This window comes from Micrasema longulum, unplaced genomic scaffold, assembly GCF_059751315.1.
Source record: "Micrasema longulum isolate JH-2025_06_02 unplaced genomic scaffold, ASM5975131v1 h1tg001328l, whole genome shotgun sequence".
Classification (NCBI taxonomy): domain Eukaryota; kingdom Metazoa; phylum Arthropoda; class Insecta; order Trichoptera; family Brachycentridae; genus Micrasema; species Micrasema longulum.
Window position 1 is genome coordinate 42722 of NW_028278515.1, and position 27040 is coordinate 69761.

The 27040-nt window shown below is 32.5% G+C and overlaps 1 protein-coding gene across 1 annotated transcript; it reads left to right on the forward strand.

Moving 5' to 3' along the window:
- The first annotated feature begins 1694 nt into the window (after nucleotides 1-1694).
- On the forward strand, nucleotides 1695-26315 carry aux (cyclin-G-associated kinase). The gene is made up of 19 exons (XM_088235101.1): nucleotides 1695-1945; nucleotides 2346-2750; nucleotides 3556-3653; nucleotides 3732-3957; nucleotides 4201-4356; nucleotides 9517-9754; nucleotides 11154-11271; nucleotides 14855-15073; nucleotides 15727-15890; nucleotides 16181-16264; nucleotides 16793-16898; nucleotides 16973-17130; nucleotides 18037-18236; nucleotides 19816-20183; nucleotides 21185-21356; nucleotides 22153-22375; nucleotides 24030-24228; nucleotides 24754-24915; nucleotides 25112-26315. Exons 1-19 carry the CDS (start codon nucleotides 1813-1815, stop codon nucleotides 25220-25222), a joined length of 3540 nt encoding a protein of 1179 aa, XP_088091227.1. The 5' UTR covers nucleotides 1695-1812; the 3' UTR covers nucleotides 25223-26315.
- Nucleotides 26316-27040: the final 725 nt, after the last annotated feature.

The following is a 27040-nucleotide window of genomic DNA, read 5'->3' on the forward strand; positions in this document are numbered from 1 at the left end:
ATCTATTTATTTATAAATCGGCCGTCTCGCAACCGTCGTAAAGGAAATTTGTGGGAATGTTCTAATGCTTTCGTTCACCATTTTTAAGACTCAATAAATAATTGTAATAATAAAATTACTGTTTTATGTTTGATTCAACTTTTGAAATAAAAAACGAGTTAATGGTTTTTTAGAAATGTGTCTTTGGGTATTCGATAAATACTAAAATATTATTATTCTGCCAAACGTAAGTTCTGGGTACTTTAGTATCTACTCATTTACCCGGTTTGTCATAAAAAAAACTGATTGAGCCACTGAGCAAATAGTAAAATTGAATGCATCAAAAAATTTGAACCGAAAATCTTACTTTACAGTGTATGTTGTATGTATACAGTGTATCTTACTTTACAGTGTATATTACAGTGCCTATCATATTCGAAACCACGATGATCGGTATGAGCAAGATGACATATTGGCATATTTAAAAAAAAATTGGAGGCGTTTCAAAATTAAATTAAAAAAAAAAAATGATTTCTTAATCCTTTGTTTTTTCACCCATTTGCTTTTTAAATGATTTTTTTTTAGTTTTGAAAAGCATAGGTACAGTTTTTTTTAAATATGTCATCTTGCTAATATCTATCATCGTGGTTTCATATGTGACAGGGTTTACCATACACCCTGTAAATCAATTTTACAAAGGTTGCTTTCACACCCGACAGACAGTAGGAAATGAAATGGAAAATAATTCATTAAAATACCAATTTATAAAAAAAAAAAACAGTAAAGTAGGGAACGATTTTATGAACACATTTCAGTGAATGTACAATTATTGTAATTAATAAAATATTTTGGAAATTCCCTTCGAGTATTGCCTTCTTGACAGAAATTGCTTTGTTGGGGGGGTGATCGAATTCTAAGACACTGTTTTTGTTAAATAAAACCGTCATCGAAATAAGTTGCAGATAATTAAAGTTGCAATTGATATTTATTTAATCATTAATGCATTGTAAGTGCCCCGGCTCAACACGGATTTTCCAGCGAGTCGGGGGCAAGTTCACAGCATAAGTCGTTCCTGGGCTACTATTCCGAAGGCTCTCGCACCCGTCGAGTTATATTACAATTAACGCCACAACTGTTACAATTAATACCACTTGGGTGTCAAATGTAACAATAAATTAATATGTTTATTTTTTGTGTGATACCGTGTGTGTTGGATTTGTTCCGACGTTTCGGCTACCATTGCAAGAGCCATCTTTAGGGTAAACTGAAAGAGTGCACACACATGAAAATCCAACACACACGGTATTACCCAAAAAAGAAACATATTGATGACAGTGACCGTGAAAACCTTATTCGCATCTATTCAAATGAATGTATTGTTTTTTTTTTTAATAAACCGAGTTATTAGAACCTTTTTTGTTTTTTATCCATGCACACGATCTGAAAATATGCAGAAGAAATTGAATAAAAAAACCTAGTGATTTGACAGGTAAATAATTTTATTAATTTTGTTACTTTTGACACCACCTCCCCATTCGTTTTTGTACCTGTCGGTAAACTAAGTAAACATACCTACGTACCTATTAGAAAACTTTTATGCGCACGTAATATAAGCAAAGTGTAATGAATATATATATTTTTGGTTTTCGCGTAAGAACTATTTTTTAATCGTTTTGTTTTAGTGAGGATGGTAAGCCTGGAAACGTATAAAATTATTTTGTATTGTACAATCCAATCCGTCTATCGTTTATCGTTGTTGAGAGAAATAAAATGGCGGACGCCGTCAGCAGGGGCTGATCAGCTTGTGGTTGTGGTAAACGTTGATTTTTGAAAATGAGTGTCTTTAAATCAGCTATTGGGTACTTTAGCTCCAGCGGTACCAATGGAGGGTCCGATAATGACTTTGTCGGTCAGGTAGTCGAAATTGGAAACCTGAAATTAAGGGTGAAAAAAGTTATTGCGGAAGGTATGTATACTTCTGACAGTAGACAATTTCTTTGTCATATTATATTTTAACTCAATGGAACCGTATTATTTGTAAATATGTTAAATTGAAAATAATATCATCTTTAACGCAACATTTCTTATTTCTATTTTCTACATGTATTACCAAACCTTTTACTCGATTGAGATAATGATTAAATTGACCGATATCGACATACAATTCCATATGTCAGATTTCACGGTTTCTAACTTTTATCAAACTAAAGCGGATGTAACACGGAAAAATATAAATACATATGATAAACCGCTAAGTGAGATTAGTATAATGGCTGTTCTCTGCCGATAAAAATTTAAACATGCCGATATAGAAATTTAATAAATACTTGCTGTCTTGAGAGATTTCAAACATTTTTTTGTTTCAGGGGGCTTCGCATTTGTCTTTGTTGCCCAGGACACTTCTTCCGGCGCGGAGTATGCTCTGAAACGACTTATGGCGGCTGATCAAGACGCCAATAAGAATATTATCCAAGAGATTAGCTTGTTGAAGAAACTCTCGGGGCATCCGAATATTATCAAATATATAGCCGCGTCCTTCATCGAGAAGAGTAAGACATCCCACGGTATGGCGGAGTACCTGCTGCTGACCGACTTGTGTAGCGGGGGCTCCCTAATGGAGGCATTGCAAGCGCGGGGGGCGCCCTTCCCCCCTGCCACGGTGCTGCGTTTGCTGTACCAGGCTTGTCGGGCGGTGCAACACATGCACGCGCAAGTGCCCCCTATTGCGCATAGAGATTTAAAGCTAGAAAATTTCCTGATTACTAACGATGGTTAGTTTCTTTATTCCCGTTATTCAAATTTTTATAGTTTTTAATTAAATATGTTCAAATATGCTTAAACAAAACAAGGCCTGCCTTTTAAGTTTATACAAAAACAATGAAAAAAATGTTTTTTGTTGCGTAGTGTTTTATCCCTTTTCACAACATTAATTTTTAAGTTCCATACACTTTTGCATTCCAAGTTCCATACATTTCGATCCGATTCTGAAAACATTGTTTTCACTCTAAAGGTGGTATCTCTAAAACATGGTTTTGGAAGGCTTCAACAGCTTTTTTAGAATCGCTGTCCACTTTTTAAAATTCCACTTCATTTTGCTAGTTTGCTACGACACATTTAGATGAAAAAATGTTTATATATTATACAACAGAGATAGAAAATATTTTTCGGATGTGAGTACGGTACCATTTGCTGGTTTAAGTGATCACTTACACACTGTAACATTCACCATTATTAATATACATAATATGTGATCACTGTAACATTCACTATTAGTAATATACTTAATCTGGATTCTCCCCGGGGGATAAAATGCAGTCCTTGTCTTCAAACATTTGGATGTATAGGTTTTTACCTCTTGGAATTAGTCTATAGTCCCTCCTTAGTTTTGAGACAATGAAAAATTATGAATCATCTTGTATTTTGAAGAAACACAAAATGTCTGACAGTAACATTTTCATAATTAATATTTTTATTAAAGTGGTTAACCAAGTTTATGAAAACCCATAGCTTTTATTATATGTATGTAATTAGTATTTTGAAAATTCAATGGATTTTAATTATTATTTTTTTCTTTAGGTATGATAAAGTTATGCGATTTTGGATCAGCAACCACTGAAGTTTACTCTCCCGACACATCGTGGAATGTCAACCAACGTACGATGCTGGAAGAAACTGTAAGTCGTCGGCATCTTTGCTCTTATTAATTCCGTAAAGAAGAAGATGATATCTATTTAGTTTGTACTGCATTTTAGCTGGCAATGTTCACAACACCAATGTACCGTGCTCCGGAGATGCTGGACACGTGGAGCAACCACCAAATAGACCAGTCTGTGGACATATGGGCAATGGGATGTATTCTGTACACCTTGTGTTACATGCAACACCCCTTCGAGGACTCAGCCAAACTGGCCATTCTGAATGGAAATTATAACCTTAACCAAAATGATCAAACCTATAAAGTTTTTCATGAAATCATACGTAAGTTTTATTTTCTCTAATTGTATATTTTGCATGAATCTCTGAATATTGAAGTATTTTAAATATAAGTAATAAGAATAAATCAAATCCTGACACTTGCAGAGTACCGGCTTATGCAGTCTGGGTATAAAATGTCCTCAATATCTTGGACTTTTGAAGTCTCTCGATTAATTCATAAATTTACCTTGCGTATAATTACACATTAAACATGAATGGGGAATAAGCGATCACGTATTGTTCCAGGTGGTTGTCTTGTAGTGAACCCAGAACAGAGGCTGAATGTGAGTGGAGTACTAGAACGACTAGCGGCGGTAGCGGAATCAACTAATGTCAACCTTAAACAACCACTCAAATTTGAGCGTAAAAAAGTTGAACAATCAGTGGCCACTAGCTCGCCAGGTAATAAAAAGTCGAGTAAATATTACACTACCATATCGTGAAATGACTACTTGCTCGACATTCCTAACTGCTGTAAAAGATAAAACCAAAGTTTTTCCGTTCTATGTTTAAATTATTATTTATTATTTTTTGTTCGAGCTTACAATGGTCAATGTATTTTTTAACTTTTTACACTCAAATTATTATTCTAATGTCAATGAAATTATATATTATATCGACAATAAATTTGGCCATACCAATTGATTACAATGTACTCAGATCACAAGGTAGTATAATATTTATTCGACCACTTTTTTCTTCGAGGGCAACCTCTTTTCTGAGACTGATACTGGACTAAAACAAGATCAATGAACCTTTTTCAAGATGTTCGGTATAAATAAATAGCATTGTTATACTGCGCCTTGAAATAGATTCCTATTTATTGCTAAACCATAAGACTTAACATATTTTTCGTATTTATTTCTTCATTTGATTTCTTTATTATTTGGCAGGTTGGTTCATGAGTTTTTTTGGCTGTCCGGTATTCTTTTCATACAAATAATTCATGCAACATCTGTGAGTGAGTTTTGACCATTTCTGTACCTTAAAATATCAACTACGACTCGTTATTAAAATATGCTTAAGCTTTAATAATCTATATAGTAATACTATTAATATATAAAGTTTTGCCTTTTTATAACATGTATAGTAAAGTATGAACCATTTTACTTCCACCTAATACCAGGGTGGTTTGTTACTGTCACTAGTCTTAATGTTTGGTATATAAGTATATATGTATTGTTATGTAAACTCTCTTGTGCACGCCAACATGTCTACTTGTGAATTAAGCTTGGCTGGCTGGCAAAATAAGTGAAGCATACAAAACTCTTAATGTGTATCATTGAAGACCATTTTCTTTATTTAGTAATTTTTCATTCCAAATCACCATTCCGAACCTCAGAATGTAATTATAATAAGTAGTTGGCATTGTGTATAAATGATCATATGCATAAGTGCCTTACAGTTTCCAGTTGTGAAAAGAAAGAAAATCATTTTAGATATATTGTTAATTATTATTATTTATCAATTGCTATAAAACAAAATAGCTAATTAAATATATTTTTAAATACATATTAAATTTTTTTAGGCTATCTAAACATTCTAAAGTGAGGAATTTGCGCCTTTTTTTGTAAATTTTAACATGAAATAAAATAAAAAACTGTAAAGTTTGGTAATCATTATGGGGATAAAATTATGTGTCTTGGAGATTAAATAAACTGATTATATAATATAATAAATATAAAACGACTGATACAAACGTGTTGTTATATAATATGTAACTGCAATTTATTAAAATTTCATACTGAAATGTTCCAAGACATTTTAGATATTTTAATTTGAACAGTAGGTACCTACCTATTTTTGTTTACTTATTGTCTATGTATTTAAAATAATCTACCAGAATATTCCTACATTTTTTCTTATCCGTGAACACAAGCTGATTTTTTCACCTTTTTGGTACCTTATATTCTTCACCTTAAATATGAGTATCGATATGTGAGATTGTTTAAAAAACGGCATGTGTTAATAGCAATGAAAGTATGCGGTATAACAAAACAAGGAAGGAAGAAAGGTGATTAATGGTGGGACGATGGAATAAAAAAAACTAGTGCAGGAAAAGAAGGAAGCATGGTTCAATCTGCTGACAGCGAATAAAGCAGTTCGTAGAAAGTATGCTGAATTAAACAATGTATATAGTGAATATAAGAGAGTTAAACAAGGTTTGTGTGAATGAAAGAAATTGCTGAAGGAAAGAGAGGGAATCAAAATGACCAAGAACACATTAAAGTATTCTGGAAAGCTGTAAAAAAAATCCCATAACAGTAAAGAAAGTGGATAAATGACAGCAGTAATAGGAAAAAAAAGGAAACATGGTGACGAATGATAGTGGGATAAAAACAAGATGGAAGGAATAATTCAGTCCAAAACGGCGGCCTCCGTGGTGTGGTGGTTAAAACACTTGACTCACGCACGGAAGGTTCCGGGGTCAATTCCCTGTGAGAACACAAAAATTAAAAATGTGATTTTTCTCAAGCCTGGGTTCTCTGTGCTGTAATTCACCACTCTAATTGGGCCTCCTGGCCTGTTGTGGTGCAAATAAAAAAAAAACACACAAGTAAGTTTAAATGCAGACAATGGTACGACAGAGATAAGTATGGAAGATATAAGACGTGCCGCCAAATATATGAAGAAGGGAAAAGCGCAAAGTTTTGATAATGTTTCTACAGAGTTTATAAAGGCTGGCGATGAAATAATTTTTAAATGGCTCCACAAGCTTTTTAACCGACGTTTAGAAGGGAGAATACACTCCTTCAAATTGGAGAACGGCTGTTGTTATGCCTCTATACAAGGGAAAAGGCTGTAAGGTGGAATGCGGAAATTATAGAGCAATCAGCTTTTTAATTGCTGTTGACAAAATGTATGGATGAATACTGATTGAGAGAACAAGTAAAGCTACTAAAAATAGAGAGTGGGATATAGAACGGTTTTATGAATAGAAAATCATGTCTGTTATGTTACACAAATATATCAGTGAAGCATATCAGTTATCTTATATACACAAATAAATCAGTTATGTTATATACACAAATAAATCAGATAATCTGACAATTTGTACACCGATATCTAAACTTTATGTTTAAATGCCGAATTCGGCGATCTATTTTATTTATCAATCTGATATTTTTATTAAGGTTATAATCTATTTTTAAATGCAAAATAAAAACAATTGTAGGTTAATTTTTTCAGCACCTTTTTTGTGAAAGAACTGAGAGCACTTATCAATATTTTTTTACACAAATTTACCATTTGCCTTATAACTGGAAAGTGTCAGTGAATACAAAAATAATTGGCCATAAATAATAATACTTAACGGAATTAACAAGTGCATTTCGTTCAAATATTTCAATGTAAATTCCAAATTTAATAAGTATAATTTAAAAAAAAACACGCACTCGCATTTATGTTTAGGTTTGACTTCTTTTTATATAATCTATTCATTGAATTATTGTAAAACCATGTATATAGTTGAATAAAACTTTGAATTTAAAACATTCCTTGGTATTTCCTTCTAATAAATTCAAGAACTGTACTTAAAAATAAATAAACCATTATTTGGTGCTATTGTACCACTTTATATTTATAATCAATAATAATTGTTTACTATAGTAATATTTTAGTAGCAAAATGTTTTAAGGAATTATTTATGACCTTTTTCTCAACTTTTTCAGCTATTTTTAGAATAGTTCAGTATTTATTAATTATATATAAACATAACACAATCAAACAATAAATTATTGAATTTACATATATGTTTTCCAAATAACTTATTGCAACTGTTGACAATATACATTGTAAATAGTGATAATGTAAATTAATTTTAATGTAAATAATATTTTATCCAAATAAATACATTTTGATTGAAGTTGAAAACCTTTTTTTTCTTGTTTAAATAACCATTTATTATAAGTATAAATTGATATTTTAAAATGTGAATTAACATTTTCTCAATTAGCACTCTTTTCTAATTATGTATTGGCAGTTTTATCGTTTTTAATGCACCGATAATTCATTGTTCATTTCGCCAAACATTTTGATTTAAAAAAATATATATAGGTATACCATGAACATTAACATCAGCAGCATTTATTGAAATTATTTTGGCTTTTCATGTTCTTTATGTATTTGCTGTATCAGTTGGATTTTTATACATATAGCTTTAAACATTAAAAAATATATAATTATTATTTTCTATACATATACATATCTTTAAACATTACTAAATATAAGCCCTGTAAATGTCTAGACTTCCATATTCCTTTCTCAAAAATATTTTCCCTCTCTATGGCTGACACATCTCCATAGTAAAGAAATCAGAATTTCTTTAATATTTTGGATAAATAGCCGCCTATAATTTAGAAAATAACTGCCTAATGCAATAGACGTCTTCAAAATTTCATGTACTTATACAATGCTATAAATTTGATGATAATTTTTAGCATTTATTTTTAAATTTGAGAAAAATATGGTAAGGATCAATAATTTTTTTAAGAATTCTCTATTTTAAGTAAGGAATCCTGAATAATTGGGATTATTTATACAAATGAATGGTGGAAGAAAAAATGTAATCGTCTATTACTAATAGATAAATATGTTTGCTTGTTTATTAACAAGTGGCATTTTTTTTCGCAAATATGTGTATTGAAATGTTTTAAAATGTTATTATATGCTTTGTATAAAATATAATATTTAAAAAAAACTTGTCATTTGAACAATAAACCATATTATGTACATTAATTTTATTGCAACATAGAGGGAAAACATTTTTAGAGGGGTAGGCATTTACGGGGCTACATTTGGACAAATTAAAAAAATTGTAAACCTTAAATCATAAGATATCTCAGCATATCTTAAGTTTTTACATAACTGAATTATTAAAACAATTTAAACATGCAATTATCGCAACTCGCTATTAAAGTACAAATTTATGTTGAGTATTCAGAATTTTTTTTTATTTTTATTATTTCTCCAGTATTTTTTATTGAGATAATGCAGGAATATACATAGTATATAAAGGTAACAAAAATATTTTTCTAAATATAGTATTAGTACAGATAAAAATCACACCATTTCCACATATTTCTCTTATAAATATTTCAACCTTGAATTGTATACGAAATATTAAATTGATTTAAATAAATTTTGTAACTAGAACCTATACATACACAACCTTAGTTATTATTTTATATGTGTCAATTGAAGTTTAAGAAAAATATTGGATTCAACCCCCCTCTCAAAAACAAAGGATATTTTAAAGAAGAATTAGAAAATGTATGTGTTTACAGGGCTTAAGCTGGTTTTAGTGATCACTTAATACACTAATATTCACCATTTAGTCATGATTAAACATCCATATTTACTTCGTAATACGTTTATTATCGTATAATTATTCAACTCAAATTCTTATTAATTTCTACCGCCAGATTTTTTATAAATACTTTAAGTGATTTAGTAATAAGCGCTGTTGCCTAGACTTCATTATTCCTATCTCAAAAAAATATGTCAGTTTTGAGACACTCATCTCTTTAGAATTTAGAATTGAAAACCAGTTATTCCTCACAGGTGTTCCTGTCCGCGACAGTTCTCGGGGGCCCCCTGTCCGGCCTGCGGAGCCTGTGAGAGCGGTGCCCCCTCCACAAGCCCCCGATGCTCCCCCCTCGCGGCCCAGTGTTCCCGCTCAGCCGAGCTCTGCCCCCGCACCCACCCAGGGGGGGCTCTTCTCCTCACTGCGTGGTGGAGCTGGTTCCTTCCTTAAGAATCTAAAAGACACATCATCTAAAGTCATGCAGACAGTGCAGCAGTAAGTCTTCACTCCTGCGGATTTTACTTTTCACCCATTTCATAACAAAAATATACTATTTTATTGGAAAAATACATAAGCATTATAATGTAATAATTGAACTGCTTATTTATTATATTATGCTTATTTATTATATTAATAATAAAGATCAATATCTTTTAGACTGACGGCTATTAAACCTGTCATTTCCTAAATGAGATACGTGACTTTGACGGCTATAGCCAGCATAACTGCGAATTTTCAAACGAAAATTTCTTCCCAACAATTAATACATATACCCGCAACAATAAAGGTTTCAGCTCTTTAACTTCACAAACGTCAACAGATGGAAGAGTCGAATGAATAAAGATGGTCAAATATAGGCAGAATGGTGGCTGTTACAGTGTAAAGTGGCCACTTAAACCAGCCAATGACAGGTCATAAGCCCTGTGGATGCCTGGACTTCTATATTCCCTTCTGTAAAATGCTCTTCGTGTCTGTTGTAATATGTTAATATTACATACAGTAAAACCTCAATTTTACGTTTTCCCGCTTTTTACACCGAAATGTTTAGGACCCATTTTTCTTCATACATTCTCGTACAAATATTCCCCCAATTAACGTTTTTTACATTTTTCATCACCCCGGTTTTACGCTTAAAAATTTTCGAAATTCATTTAATGCGTCAAAAAGCCAAAATTATGTCGTAATAATTATGCCGCGGCCTGGGCGCCACTGTAACTGACCTTTTTGTTTAAGTATCTTCCTTTAGGGTGAGTCTTAGTTTTCATTTGAACAAAAACGTCATATTGACTTGTACAAATCGTCATACGCAGTTGACAAACGTTTAGAAATAATAAAGTTTTAATATCATTAAATTGCGATAGATATAATAACAGAAATATTTAAAGTTATAAAAAAGATGGTTTGAAAAGTTGTGAAAAAAATTGAAAAAATTTGCCTCGATCGATATGACTGTTGTTTTTAGTGACGCTATAGAAAAAAAGTGATACCGTATAAATAAAATTTCCCAACATGTAGGGGAAAAATTATTTTATGCAAATTAAAAATTCTGTTTTCCTTTTTTTTTATTTACACATAAAATAATTTTAACATGCTGTTTTTAAATCAAATAAAATAGGAATAAAAATATTGTCGATTTCCACTTATCACAGTTTTTACTATTTTTCTGCAAGTATAGGCAGACACTTTAGTATAGCAAATCAATTTTATTTTTATGTAATTCCTAATTTTTCCATACATTTTTCATTTCCTCACTTTAGCGTTTTCCTCAGTTTTACACTTTTTTTCTTGCTCCCTTGAAAAACTTAAAAAGGGGGTTTTACTGTATATGTTTAAAAAAATAACAATCTCAAATTTAGTGGTATGTATGTAGAATGACTTATGATTTTGTTCACAGGACTATCGCTCGCAGTGATTTGGATATAGTTTACATTACAAGTAGAATAATTGTGATGCCTTTTCCATCTGAAGGGATCGAGAGCGCTTACAAAACTAACCACATTGATGATGTTCAGGTTAGTCACCAGTTAGATTAGTTTTTCATTTTATTATATTTTGTCTCGAGTCATCCCGTTTGAATGATCAACCGAAAATATAGGTAACCCTGTCACCAAATTACTCTAATGAGGCTAACAAAAGGAATATTGTAGTACATCTAATAAAATAATTACTGTTAATAAAGTAATCCTTCCTTTCTGTGTCCTGCCGGATTACGAATACAGCTCTGTGTGTGAAATAGAATCAGAATCCTGAATGAGTATTTTCAGCTCAATGGCTACTCTCAGGTAAAAATCCTAAACAAGAAAATCGAGTGGAATAAGTCCCCCTCTTAATGTAGTGGTTGGTGCGTTAGCCTGGCATCCTTAAGGTTAACCATATTATTTCTAATATAATATATTATTTCTATGATGTTTGACCCTTTTTACAGGTGGCCTTTTAAAATTAAACAGCAAAATTATGTGTTCTACTATTTTTTTATATTTATTTCTTGAAATAGCGCACACATAGAATTATAATTGTTCAGAAACCACGTACGCGCATCAAACTGAAGCCGACTAAACTACTCATAATTGAGTAATTTTAAATTTTGGCCATTAGTTACTCTGTTGATGTTACTCAGTACATAACTGCCGATTTAAATTCAATTATGGCGTGTTGTGTAGTTTTTAAGAGTTAAAATACTGCTGGGATTAAATGGGAATAGGGTGGGATCACATTTCATGTGCAAGTAGCGAATTCACAAATAATATTATTTAAGAATTCGATTATTTTACCATCTGTCAGATTGTGAAATAAAACAAAACGGGCATTTTGTTAGTATTGCCAGAGTAGTCAGATTTTTTACCCGGCTTTCTATTAATAAGCCTTAGTATAAACGGTATTAATTACCTCAATTACTAAATGTTTTTTTTTTTACTTTTAGCCTAGCAAAAGTACCTTTTTTTTATAGCCCAGTCAATAAAATATTTTTGGTGGTAAAACTTAACCTAACACAAAATTAACTTATATTTGTTTTACGATAATTGTTTGCGGTCTGGCAACATTACGCGGCCACTTCACGCATGCGCGCAGGCGGGATGTCGTGCAGGGGGGGGGGGGGGGTAATTGGGAAACTTTTGGACACAGTGCGATGTATGCAAACCTGGTTCTACGCGCCTTCTGGTATATATAAAAAAATATTAATATATTTTTTTTCTAATAGACATTTTGTATATAATATAACAATCTATATATATAAAAAATGCAATCTTCGTATTTTTGTCCTTTAAAAACTACTGGATCGATTTGCATGCGTTTTTTTTGCAAAATAATGAGCTTTGCGCTGAGCATTTTTATAGTTCTTAATATCTTCAATTAATGAACTAGAAAAAAGTTTTGAGCGTAAATGTTTTATTTATCCATCACCAGGGTTGCATTCGATGCTAAAAAATTGGGATGATGTAATTTTTTAGTAAACAAAAAAGATTGTATTTGAATATTTACAAACAACATGCGTTTTTTGTGAATCCCAATCAGTTCTGTCCATAAATTTCGTATAATTTCGACACATTTATTTCTGTTTACTGGATTTTCGGTTACGCGAGGTCCGACTTTTCTTCATACAAACGTATTCCTGCATTTACTCCCTGGATTATGACACTAGAGCAGTGATTTTTTACACAATTTAGATATTTACCATTGGCCTGTTCCTATCGTTTTGTTGTTTTGATAAATAGATTATTATGGTATGTTCAATTTGTTACCAAACGATCTGAGAAATGGCACTACCAAAAGTGACAAGGGAAAAATAATAGACTGGCTATTAGATCAGGAGTTTATATAATAATAAAATTGAATATTTGTAAATATAATAATATTCTCATGGATGTTTATATGTGTATGTGTATGTTCATATGTATGTATGTGTATATATGTGTATATATGTATGTATGGATATGTATGTGTGCATGTACGGGACGGGTATATATATGTATGGATATGGATAAGGATGTGATATAGATATAGATATAGACTTAGATATAGATATGGATATGTTAATAAATAATGTTTTTAATAAAATCCTTTGTGCCTATTAAATATGTACACACTTCTGTTTTAAATTTTGGTACTCCGGTTCTGTATTTATTTATTTTTTATCTTATAATTGCGTTATCAGTTATCATTCACTTATTTTTTGCTTTTTTTAACATTTTTCTAAATATTTTTTTGAAAGCCTAAATTATATGTACTTTTTTTCGCTCCTTATATTTAAGTTAGTAGTAATTATTATTATACAATTATGTAGGACTATCATATTATTTAATGAAAAGGATCTTTACCGACAAGCCATATTAATTGGCTTGGTGAGTCCTGTAAAAAAAATAAAAAAATTTAAAAATGTTTTAAAAATAACTAAAATGTAATATTGTATGTAAATAATAAATAAATAAAATAAATGGTAACTAAAACCATCCAAAAACCCATAAAAATGACCAGTTTTATCTGTTGTTTTCGGGCGCACTGTATACAAATATGATAACTATTTTTTAAAAACGCAAGACCTACCGATACAGAAAATTTTATTCTGGTACTCTGTTTAAAAAAAATAACAAAATCTGTTCAGTTTTAAGGTGCGGAAAATGGGAAAACGATATGTCGGTTTTGTCTATTTTAGTTAAGCATGAAAGGCCAAAATACAGTTGTCTTTTTCGCACAGTATTGGGAAGCTTCTGCAAGATAATGACCAATGACAGAAAAAAAATGTTCAAATACCTATGTATCAAAATTCCCTGTCACCGCATATCCTCACAATTTATGTAATCCGAAACACAATAATAATAATTTATATGCGCATATCTAATTTGAACTAAATACAATAATTAAAATCAAGCTTTCGATTGTGTTCATTCAATCTATATACGAGTATATACTCAAATCTAGCAATAGCAAAGCATTGCAGGTTCAGCTCGTAGTTTATAAATGAACACAAACATATTATGCCATAATATAATGTTTAAATTTTGTCATTTTTCTTTCTTTTTGCATGTTTTTTCCCATTTTGTAAAAAAAAAATACCACTTTGTATAAAATTAAATTTTGTAACTGCCTTTGTGAAAAAAAAAAACGTAGTAAAAATACAATTTATTATTTTACAACTTTCCTTTCTCATATTTTGTTTAAAAAAACATAGTTTTCTTTGCAAATTGTTTGTTCTTCTTTTTCATTAATGTTTCTCAAAACATCAGCATTCCCATCCACGGATCTCAATACGTGAAACCCGCATTCGCATCCGCGGATGTGGAAAAAGTCACATCCATACTTTGAATATTACAAAAAAATAAAATCATATTTTTTAAAAATTCAAATAATATGCGTTTTTCCACTATAATATTATAATATACTGTGTAATTTTAGTTATATTTTGTAACCAATTAAGGTGTAATATTAAAAATAAATATTTTCATTAATAAAACATGGGGTTTAAGCGTAAACACATGCATAATTTAGTATTTTTATATTTTATTATAATTAAAATGTAAGTAAATGCTACCAAGAAATAGATGACTTAAATCCATTAAGTTATAGTGATCCTCTGATAATGGTGTAAATGTTGGATAGGCATTCTTGGAGAGTCGTCATCCCGGAAGCAGGTGCCTGGTACTAAACGCCTCTGGCCGCACTGCCTCGACCATGTTCCCCCCCGCCACTCGCATTGTGGATGTGTTCGCCCCTCCCCCGTGCCGAGCTCCCCCCCTCCGCCCCCTCTACACTCTACTGGGCAATGTCTATCACCATCTTGAAAGGGATGACAAGAATGTGTGTGTTATAACCTGTCTGGTAAGTTGTTTGTTTATGTGTTGTCAGGCAAACAAAATTAAATAATAAAAAAGTTTTTTTATTGTGTTTAAAATTATGGTATTATTTTAACATATATTTTATGATTTGACACAGTTGTGTTCCAAAACTAATTATATAGCAAAATATTTTCTTGTGTAAAATCACCACATAAATTTAATTTATTAACTGTTTTCAGAACATGACTGTTCCTTTGCCAAGGCTTGAAATAAATTAACACTAAATATTTTAATTCTTACCAAATAACAAGCATATACCTAAAAACACATCATATTTGAACAAATACATAGTTAAATTATTTAACATGGAAAATCACAAAGGTTGGGCTTCAAACGTTAATTTTACTGTATAATATATAAATTATTTATAGTTACTGTTACAATCATTTAACATTACAATATTCTGTTTCCTTTTACTTAAACAATGAAGATTATAAGTATGATAACTTTTGTTCACATATATCTTTATTAGACTAGATTTTAAGACTGTATCTTAACAGAGACAAGGAAATTATCTTTGACAGATACTCAGATCATAAAATATACTTATATATATTTTTTAGCTATTTTCTTTATAATATTTTTGTAGTATACACTGTCAAAAATATATGTATGTATTACATTGTTTATTTATAGGATGGTAAATCTCTGAGCGGAATGGTGTCATGCGCGGTGATGCTGTACTGTCGCTTGGTGACCGTCCCAGAAGACGCGCTGCAGATGTTTGCTGTTCGCCGTTGCCCTCCCAATATGCCGCCCAGCCAACTGCGATACTTGTACTACTACACTAACATAATAAGGTATTCTTGACTTGACTTCCTTAATCCATGTCTGCTCCTTTCGAGTAAGGTTTGCATCCTGTTTTTCAAATACAAACTGTCCCTAGTGGGTATCTAGGATAGTAAGAACCCGACGACTTGTCGAGTAGGTAACTGCAGCTAAGGCCCTCGGGAGGCACCCTGCAGTATATGACTTATCCACTCAAACAGCCTCTATTTGATGACAATTTTCTTTTTACTATTATTAAAATTTACGTAATTGTATTCAAAGTATTGGAATTTCCTTCTTAATAATATTCTTGACCTTTCAGGCCTGAGCCTCTTCTGCCGCACTATAAACCTGTCACTCTGATGTCCATCACGATACAACCAGTTCCACTTTTCACTAAAATCAGGTAAATTATAAAGTGTTAAATTTTTCATATTAATTTAATTATGCCCACATAGAAGGGTATATGTATGTGATTTTTATTTTTTTTAGAGCAATTCAACAATAACTATTAGTCAATTTTATTGTTTTTATTTTAAATAAAACAATACTTATTTCACAAAATTCAATGGTACCTTGTTGCTGTATACCATTTTACGTTTGAATAAAACGTTTTTTTTCCATTTATATGGTATATTTATGCCCTTCTACATGGGCACAATTCATGAATGAGCAACAAAATTTTGTTAAATACTTTATTTTAATGTGTTTTTGGATTATTAAATTTACAAGAAGGTATGTGGTTCAATTTATCAACAACAATATGTATTGCTAAAATCTGCTTTTAGTAAGAATTTTTTTCTAGTGGGGTCTTAATCATTCATGAAAATATTAACAGATGGCCCCGCGACTACTCTTCGAGTTAGGACATTCCACTCACCTACTGATCTGCTATCGATGTTTCATTGTTCCATAAACATGAATATTTTTACAGGGATGGATGCCGTCCTTATGTTGATGTATTCAATAATGACCGTTGCGTGTTCTCCACCCTCCAAGATTATGACAAATTACATGTCTTCAATGTGACCGAAGGAAAGGTATGTGACTCTAGTACTCAATTTACCCAATAAAAAAGCAGTAAATAGATTGTAATTTTGACGATTGTTTGCAGTGCTTACTTCAGCTAAATACAACCGTGACTGGAGATGTGTTAATAGTCCTTTATCATGCCAGGCATCAACTGGGTCGCCCGACTGGAATTAAAATGTTCCAACTACAATTCCATACTGGCTATGTTCCTCAGGATCAGCTAGTCTTGAGATTTAATAGGTATGTCATATTATTGTAATAAACTAAACTGCAAATTATGTTAACATATTACAATAGAATGGAGAAGGAAATATGGAAGTCTAGACATTTATTTACAGAGCCTATGATCTGTCATCAGCATCCAGTCTTTGTCTACAAACATTTGGACAGACTCAACATATTGTTCACAAATTATGTCTAATAATTACTAAACAAAGTGGACGGAACAAATTTGTCTTATCTACACTGCCAATTTAAGCAGCTAAGCAGTAAAAAGTGTCTGTCTTCCTCAATAGTATTCGGTTGAGCTATATCTAAAAGATCGTCCAATTTATGTTGCCACTCATCTTCTTTTCTTTGTAGTCTTTCTGAACATTTGGTTTTGTTTTCCTTAACTTCTGCCACTCCAAAAATATACTAATGTAAAGTTTTTTTACTTCATTTTTCAATGTTGGTCCTTGGAATATGATACAGCATACTTTTAAGTCCATATAAGGCATTTAAGCATTATAAGCACAATATGAAAGTTGCATGTATTGATTGAATCATTTTAAAGAATTTCGACATACGGTAGCAACCTAAAAAACTTGTAAAAAAAAAAATACTGCTTCCTTTTTTTTAAATGATAGAAGGGAACGGTGATGCGGTTATTTTTCAAAAGTGGAAAAATAAGAAGCACCCTAAATATTATATTATGTCAGCATATATGGGAGAAAGTAGCGGTCAGCGATGGACAATACTTTGAATCATAAATGTTTACCGGTTTTTTACAATAAAACCTCAAATTTCATGAAAAAAAACGGCAGAAGCAATGTTGTACACCTTATATATTATAATATGAACTACTGTAAAGTACTTTTGAGGTGATTAAAAAAAATGTGCCTTATAAATGAACCGAATGTTCATATAGCGTTACTTAATTTTCAGATCAGAATTAGACGACTGTGCGGAAGGTAATGATCACTACCCGAGTGGGGTGAGTGCCAGCGTGGGAGTGGTAGTAGGAGGTACAGGTCGAGTTCCATTGGAGCCCGAACCTTGGACTCAGGATGATAGCTTCCCTACCCGCAACAGTCAGGTTCTGTTTTCTACTCCGTTAGAGAGAGATGAGACTGTAGATAACTTTGGTAAGCATTCACACTGTCAACTTATACATAAAAGAAATAATAATAAAAAATTTCACAATTTTTAATACAAGGTTTGATTAAAAAATATACGGAACATATTCATTTCAAATTTAAATGTGTACAGCGCCGCTTTAACCGGTCTCTTCAACTTCCCGAAATAAGGGATTTTCAACTTCAAGATGTTCAGGAATGGGTTCTTGAAGGTAATGACCCTCTTGAAAATGAAATGTCGAATGATGACGAGATAGTTCAGACTGTTATCAACGAAGAACTAGAGGAAGAGGAAGTCGACTGTGAGGAGTACGAAGAAGACAACACGATTAGCCACGACGAAGGAAAAGAGGCTCTACAGGTGGCAGCGATGTTCATTCAGCAGCAGAAGTATTCTACTGCAGTAGATGTAATGTTCATAAAAAAAAGGCGTGACTACGCTTTTAAAAAGTCGATTCAACACAAGAAGCGGCAGAAAATAACAGAATTTTTTAATCCATTGAAGGCCTACTTTAAAAAAAAAATTGGAGTGATGTGTGGCTTTTTCCTGTACATATTTTTTACAGTTTGTGAAATATTAATTTTTAATGTGTGAGTAAAAGTTCTGTTTTCTTAGTGTTTTGAAAAAATTGTGTTTTTTTTTAATGTGTTTTTCACTACCTTCTCTTTAACCGGCTTTTTCATTATCCGGCCCTGGGTCGGTCCCGCCAAAGCCGGTTAAGAGAGCGTCTACTGTAATTGTAAGAGCCTTTTTTCCTAGACTGGTACACATGTTTGAAATTAATTTGTCCATTTTTGGCCATTATGGACGTGTAGTTGGTTTTTGACAGACAAACTAGCGAGACACATTTTGGTGTAGTTGGTGAATTTTTAAGATTATTCCAGAGCGAAAATGAGGGACGCCCACTCACGCCTCCTGGGTTGTTTGCGATTTTTTACAAAAAATCAGACAGCGTTGATGTCCAGCCACCATATTCACCAGAATTGGCTACCGGCAACTTTTTTCTGTTCCCAAAGAAAAAGAGGACTATGAAAGGACGACGTTTTGCGACCATAGAGGAGGATATAAAGACCGAATCATATGTAAAAAAAAAAGTGCATTCTAGAAATGTTTTGAGTATTGGAAAAACACAGGCATAAGTGATGCTGATTATTTTGAAGTGGACAAAATTAAAATTGAGGAATAAATAAAAATTGTTAAAAATATACACAAATTCCGTGTATGTGATGCGGTTATTTTATTAACTGTGTATTTTCAAATTTTTATGGAGAACATGGTTTTTTAAATTTATTTTTATATTATAATTTCAAGCTAATGTTCTTTTTTATTTGGACAAATTTTTTTATATTTTTATTTTCGATGTACATGGGAATATATATTTTTCTTTTTTTTCTATAGTAATAAGAGTTTTTATATGTTAAAGAATTTAAGAGATAAGATTATGTTTATTTATTAGAACTTAACTAAAGGCACCTGCTGACGAACAGCATTTTATGCAGTTCAGTAGGACTTGATAATTTATATTTTAATTTTTGTAAGTTTTTGATAAATAAAAAAAACAAATTAGAGTAAATATTTTCATTGCAGTGTCGGTAGTCAGAAGTCGGCCTAGGCCTGCTAGGCCAGCACCACCCTCTCCCAACCCACCGCGCCGCCCTCCCCCACCCACACTAGTAGATAAGATGGAAACAGCCACGATCAGTAATGAGGACCCGACAGATTCCCCGGACCTCCTCCACATCCCCAAGGAGCCTACAGTGGGTGCCGAACCTACCGAAAGCAGTACGGACACGTTCGACATCTTCGCCAACTTTCCCCCGCCGCCCAGTAAGACTACACCCCAGCCCAAGGAGAGCGAAGAAGCTTCTAGTAATGCTAATTTACTCTTCCCCGAGGATGATACGTTTGGAGAGTTTTTGAGCGGCGTCAGCTCGGGAGATACAACGGCTGCAAAGGTACCTTTTATTAAATTTAAAAAAAAAGTTACAACAGAGATGGAGAAGATTTTAGAAAAGGAAATATGGAAGTATAGTCATTTACAGGGCTTATGACCTGTCATTGGGTGGTTTAAGTTGCCACTTTATACTTTGTTTATCATTCTGCATCCATATTCCTTCAAGTCTTTCATCTGTTGATTTTTGTAAAGCTAAAGAGCTGAAACCTTTATTGATGCGGGTGGGATTCATCTGATTTCACCTATATACTAGGCAACACTAGGCAAGTACAAATTTAAAAGAATCACTATGTAAAGCGCCCTTGAGGTATTTTGTTACGAAAATGGCGCTATATAAGTTATCCATAATAATAACACATGAAAATATTATCTATTTTTTTCATACTTCTTGGACCAGTTTGTTTAATCAACAATATTCTAAATAAGTCCAAATTTGTGTAGATTAAAATATTTCCTTCTCTTAAATGTTCTCCATTTCTGTGGTAATATGTTGAACTTATATCTCCAGGGTGGAATCCAGTCTTTGTCTATAAACATTTGGACAAATTCAAAATATTATTTTAAAAAATAAGTGATGAATAGCTTAACGTAATTTCCATTTCATACATAATTTTAGATTATTTTCATCACCTTTCTTTTGTTAGTTCGGTAACTATCCCTAAAAATATAAATGGCAAACTTAAGTTTTTATTCATTTACGAAGTGTGTTCAGAAAATAATGGGAATTTTTAAATTTCGCGGGTTTGGAGAGTCCGATTTTCAAATCAAATAGCGGCTGCCGCAGACAAAGTAAACAATGAATACAGCTGAAAATTTGAGCATACTTCAGGGGCATGTATACCAACATAATATTTTTTCAAATTGACAATCGGACTCTCCAAACCCACAAAATTTAAACATTTCTTTTATTTTCTGAACACATCTCGTATGTATAATGTTACATAAAATAACTTTTTATTTCTTTTTTTAATTATTTATTGAATTAAATAAATTTGTTATCAGGGAAACCAAAGCGGCTTGGATGATCTGTTTGGAGGAAGTACAGCCACAAAGTCAAGTACAGATTTAGCATTTGATCCGTTCGGCCTTGCTGCTCCACCGAAACTGGATGAAGGTTCTCTCCTGACTCCCAACGTTACGTCGGGCAGCAATAAAAGCCTTTCTTCAATAAATGGTAAAATTTTCACTTGTCTTGTGTTATATTGTATTGTCTTTCGGAGCAATATGAATTATTTTTACGTTTTTCTGCATCAAAAGAAGGTTTACATTCTATTAAATGGTTGGTAAAATTTGAATTATGATTATTCTTAGACCACGATTATAAACGCTATCTTCATTGGTACATATTGCAGCGGTATGAAGCAAAATCGACATTTATGTACAAAAATGTAATTATATTTGTATAAAAATTAAAGATATTTTTATCGGTAAGAAAAAATTGTTAACATATTTTATTTTTCATACAGAAAACTTAGATTGTACATGTTCTTTTATGCATGTTTTAAAAGCTCTGCCCATTTGGCTTACATAGCTCGATGTCTTGCAGGGCACCCGCTGGCACAGAGCGGGTTTAAACTGTGCAACTTGTTTATAAGCTTAGACTATACCCTGTCTGCGTAATCTATAAGTGTGGAAGCACTACAATTAATGAAATGAACCATAAACGCATAAACGTATAGAGCACTATAGTACATGACGTATATGTACTTACTCATTTTACCACCCTGCCAGGAATCAAATCCAGGACCAATCACTATACAACGAGGCGGACATTTTTCACTTGATTTTCTTATTCAGGATTTTTACCTGAGAGCAGCCATTGAGTTGAAAACACTCATCCAGGGTTCTGGTTCTTTTAAACAAACAGAAATGTATTCTTCATCCGCATGAACGCATAATAGTAATTTATTAATATTATATCCTTAATTTATATAATTGTACGTTAGTAATAAATATATAAATGTTTACAGGTAAACAAAATGAGACATCAGCTCCGCGAGACCCGTTTGCGGATCTCGGCAACTTGGGCACCAAGAAGCCCCTAACAGGCTCCACGAGTGCGACTGTTAGCCCCACTGGGCTCCCTCCTCCCGGTCGGCACAGCGGGGAGAACTCGGCGGCTACCTCTCGTCTCTCAAGCCCTGTCCACCGGGCTGCCGCTACTCCGAGCCCCTCCCATCAACCTGATTACAGGTGAGAAAGTACAGCATTAAGATTTATATCCAGCTAATCAACGTGAAAGGGAAAATAAAATCATTATAAAAAAACAATGGAGTATTTTCACAAATCAGAAATGACATTGAATATACATGTGTATGTATTTACATATAATCACAGATTTAAATAACACATTTAATATATTTTTGTATAGTAAGAGTTATTAACATGTAAAAATAGTTTTAGATAAATAATTTAAACCATAAACAGGGAACTACATACACACCTACCTTCTCAATAAATTAGTCACACGGAATTTAACACCATTTTTTAATTCAAGCAGAAATTACTCGGAAATTATCTTTAAAAAATAACACATGTATATATTTTTCCAAATAAACATGTTATTACGATTATGTTTTTATACTTTTGTATTGTATATTTATATAATGTGTAGAGTTTCCACCTTTAGCAGAAATAACAGCCTCAATTCTTCTTGGCATACTTAAAACGCATCACTCTGAAATGTTTTTACCTCTTTATTTTCAGCCCAAATTTCTTAATATTTTTTTTAAGACTGTGTCTTTTGAAATTGGAGATAAGTTTATACATACTGCATAAGTTTTCTTAGGATATTGGGAATTTCCAGGCCAGGTGTGCAAGGACGTATTCTTGTTAGCCGTAAACTTATTTTCCCGTGGTAAAGTTCCCCATCCTGCATGAAGGTGTATGGACCTTCTATTGGCTTGAGTGTATGGTAGAAGGGCAATAAAATTGTTTTAAGCACTTGTTATAGAAGTTTGGTTCATTGTTACTTCTTATGAAAAATAACATCCCATATAAATTGTTCATAATATATGTTATCTAATAACTTTTACCGCACAGACCTCATTGCAATATTGTTTTGGTGTTTTTCTGAAAAATTAGCGGCTCTCTGTTACTGCTTCTAACTAACACATTTCACTTAAGATCATCTGGAAAATAGTTAAATTTGAGTTTGTTTTAAATATGACATTTTTTAAAGTAAAATGATATTTTGAGAATAAAATTTAAATAAATACCTTTTTAAAACAGTCTACCAAGTAATTTCGATCTGTTATCTTCAAGAAAAAACTTTTATTTGCTATTTAAAAAAAAGTATTTTTAAACTGAATAACTTTTATGTAGAAAAGATTTTTTTTTAAACTTTCTTCTACTCATTATTACCTGTGCTAATAAGCCACCATTCTCGGAAAAAAAAAGTCAGGAATATAATAAATTCTCCAATAATCCAAGTTTTTTTAATATACACTTATAAAGGCTATTAAAACAGTATTAATTGTCAATAAAAAAAGACGGAAATTTATGTAAAATAAATTTATAAATCAGAGGGATTTAAGAGCATTAAAAAAAATAAATGGGAGACTAATTTGTTGGTCTACTATTGAGAAGGAGTTGGCAGAACAGAATGTTCTCATTGTGACAACCCGGGACAGAAGATCCTGCCGCTTGCGTACATGGAGGCCTGACCCTGGATGATCTGGAATATATAGTAAATCAACCTAAATAATAGCAATAATAATGTAGCACAAAATAATAGCATTTTAGAATTATGCACTTTATTTACACCGCTGAATTTATTTGTGTAAATTTCGTTCAGAATAAATTATCAACTTTTCAGATTTGTAACCCGTTGACTTGTATTTTTTAGTCGGTCTCACTTTGACCAGTCCAAAGCTCCCTCAGAAAAGGGTAAAATGCCAGGAGATGTATTCGGAGACCTGCTGGGTAGCCAAGGATACGAGTTTGCAGCTCGTAAAGATCAGGGTCCACGCACCATCAACCAGATGAGAAAGGCAGATAATGTTCATGCAGAAATGGACCCAGAAAAACTTATCATCCTTGAATGGGTAAATAAATACATACATACATGAACCTATTATGTAGTTCACAGTAATGAGCATCAATAAGTTTAGTTTATATTATATTTACTGAAAAAGATATCTTTATTCTCAAATTTACATACCTATGTATACATATTTATTTTTTTGTTGTAATGGCTCTTGTTTTCTTTTAATAAATAAAATAATATGTGAATTAGTACTGTATAATATATATACATACATAAAAGTATTAAAATAATAAATATATAAAGAGATAAAGATTTTTTTGAGAATGAAATATGGATGTTGAAGTCCACAAAGCCTGAAGATGATCATTTTACACTGTGTAACAATGACCATTTTCCTCTGTTTGAATATCCATGTAATCATCTTCAATTCTTCCATTTGTTGAGTTTTGTGAAGTGAACGAGCAAAAATATTGAATTTTTAATGATTTAAAAAAATATATCTTAACGTTTCAACCTTCGTGGTGTGCACATAATGTCCTGTGAGAGTGGAGTCGGTTGCATCTGGTTGTCTTTTGATTCTCAGATAGAAGGAAAGAAGGCCAATATCCGAGCTCTTCTGTGTTCGCTGCACACTGTGGTGTGGGAAAACTGTCGGTGGACTCGCTGCGATATGGGGGCACTGGTGGGGCCCGGAGACGTCAGGAAGGCTTATAGAAAGGCCTGCCTCGCCATTCATCCTGACAAGGTAATCTTGTTATTTTTCATGAAAAGTTAAAATAGAATTACAAAAAGAAATTAAACAAAAAATTTTAATCCAGAAACATAAAAAAATAGTACCTGTTTTGATAAATATTTATACAAATGAGAATAATGTGTCATTGTTCCAAGCCACAGTGGAATTCTCTTCAAATTTTTGTTTTATGAATTTTATTTTATTACAGCAAATGGGAACAGAGAATGAGAATTTAGCCAAATTAATATTCATGGAATTAAACAACGCGTGGAGTGAATTTGAAAATGATGAAAAACAGCAAAACTTATTCCAGTCATAAGAGGATACCACAACATCCCTCCTGCCCAATGCCCCCCTTTATGTTAACGCATTGTACGTCCCGCCAGCGGGAATTGTATTGGCGAAATGTTATTAAAGCGAGCCGCTCGGCGCGGTTGTTCCCCCGCTCAAACTGAGTCCCCCTCCCCGCTAGTGGGTGGCGCGCGGCGGCTGTAGCAGTTGTGACGGCGCAGCGTGTAATGGGACCAGGATGTGATGGTTATTTCGATGCTTTAATGAAATGATAAAGGAGTAAAAGTATGTTTTCATATACTTTATTTAAATAATTAGGAAACAAATCTCTAAAAAATGAAGGAAACTTCTTTACGTTGACATTTTCTTTATGAAATTAAACTAGCGCTTTACAGTCCACAGTTTACCTTGCACCTGCAATGAATTAATTCCAAGCACGCTTGAACAGCAACCAGAGTATTGGTCCCGTTTGATGTCCAGCAATTTTCCTCTTCCATCTGCAGTCGGAGAGACTAGGAAAATGTTGTATTGGTTTAATTTCTTAACACCAAGCATGGGCGCCCTGAAATGCTGCCTTTATTCTGTGCTGATGTCGGTGGAATATTTTCTGTCTATCTTTTTTGTAACAACAGATTTTGAAAGGTTCGTGTCAATATGACCTACAGCCGCAGCCCGCTGTCACCCTCAGCGCGTCACTCCGCCACGCGTATAAAAGTTTATATTTTTATGAATTAAAATAATAGGACTACCTATTACTATTTTTTGTTTTATAAATATCGTCATATTTGAAAAGTAAAATGATTTATTTTTTTTACTTTTTTTCCAAATTTTTCCATTTTTTACTGACAGGTTGAAAAATGGTTTCAGAAATAAATTCATCCTTGGTTTATACGAAAACGATACCAAACTTGAGCTAGTAGACTGACCATGTTTCAAATCTCAGACTGAGGTGCGGCAAATGTGTTTTTGACACCCTCCCCCCCTCCGCCCTGGGTCCTTGCCTACCGGGCTAAATCGACTCAGTCTAACCCAAGGAACAACTGAGCCAAGCGGCTTGGTTTAATCACATTTTGCAAGGTCCCCCTTATAGATTTCTCAATACAAACCCCACTATGCATACATATTTGGTGCTTTTGTTTTGAATCATTTACCTCGTTTATGAATGTAATTTTTAAATATCAGATTGTATTATGTGTGTGTATGTATGTACCCAATATTTGTATGCTTTTAAACAATTTTCCGTTTTTATGTATAAATATTATTTGAAAAGATTTGTCCAAATAATATTATATAAGAACTTCTTCCATTCAAAATATTAGTTAAGATTTGATTGTGTTTATTTTAGATAAAATCTAAATTGTACTAGAAAAATAGTACGGCACTTCATTCCACTAGTCTCGGCCAGAGTATTAGTTTTTATTATTACATACATATATGTATTGACATAATCTCTGCTCGGCGTAGACACACTATGACAGTTGTATTTCATTATACTAATTGCTAATTTGCCTCAGCTCAATATCGCAATGAACTATAACCAGGGCTTGAGTGAGTATTATAATAGAATTGTTAAGGTGTAAAGCTCGACTCGACAACACAATACATATTCATTCACAATGGAATAAAGATGCTTCAATTGACACCTTGTGAATAGTAAGTAACAAGTTGGAATAATGGTTTCATAAATTGAGATCTGGGTTCAGAGTTTTTCGAGCTTTTGTTAATATTATGGCATTTGTTATAGCCACAATTTAACAATGCGGGCGGACTTCATTTATAGGCATTTAAATATACCAGTTCATATTAGCAAAATAAATGTTGTAAAGAAAAAGCAAACATTTCATGC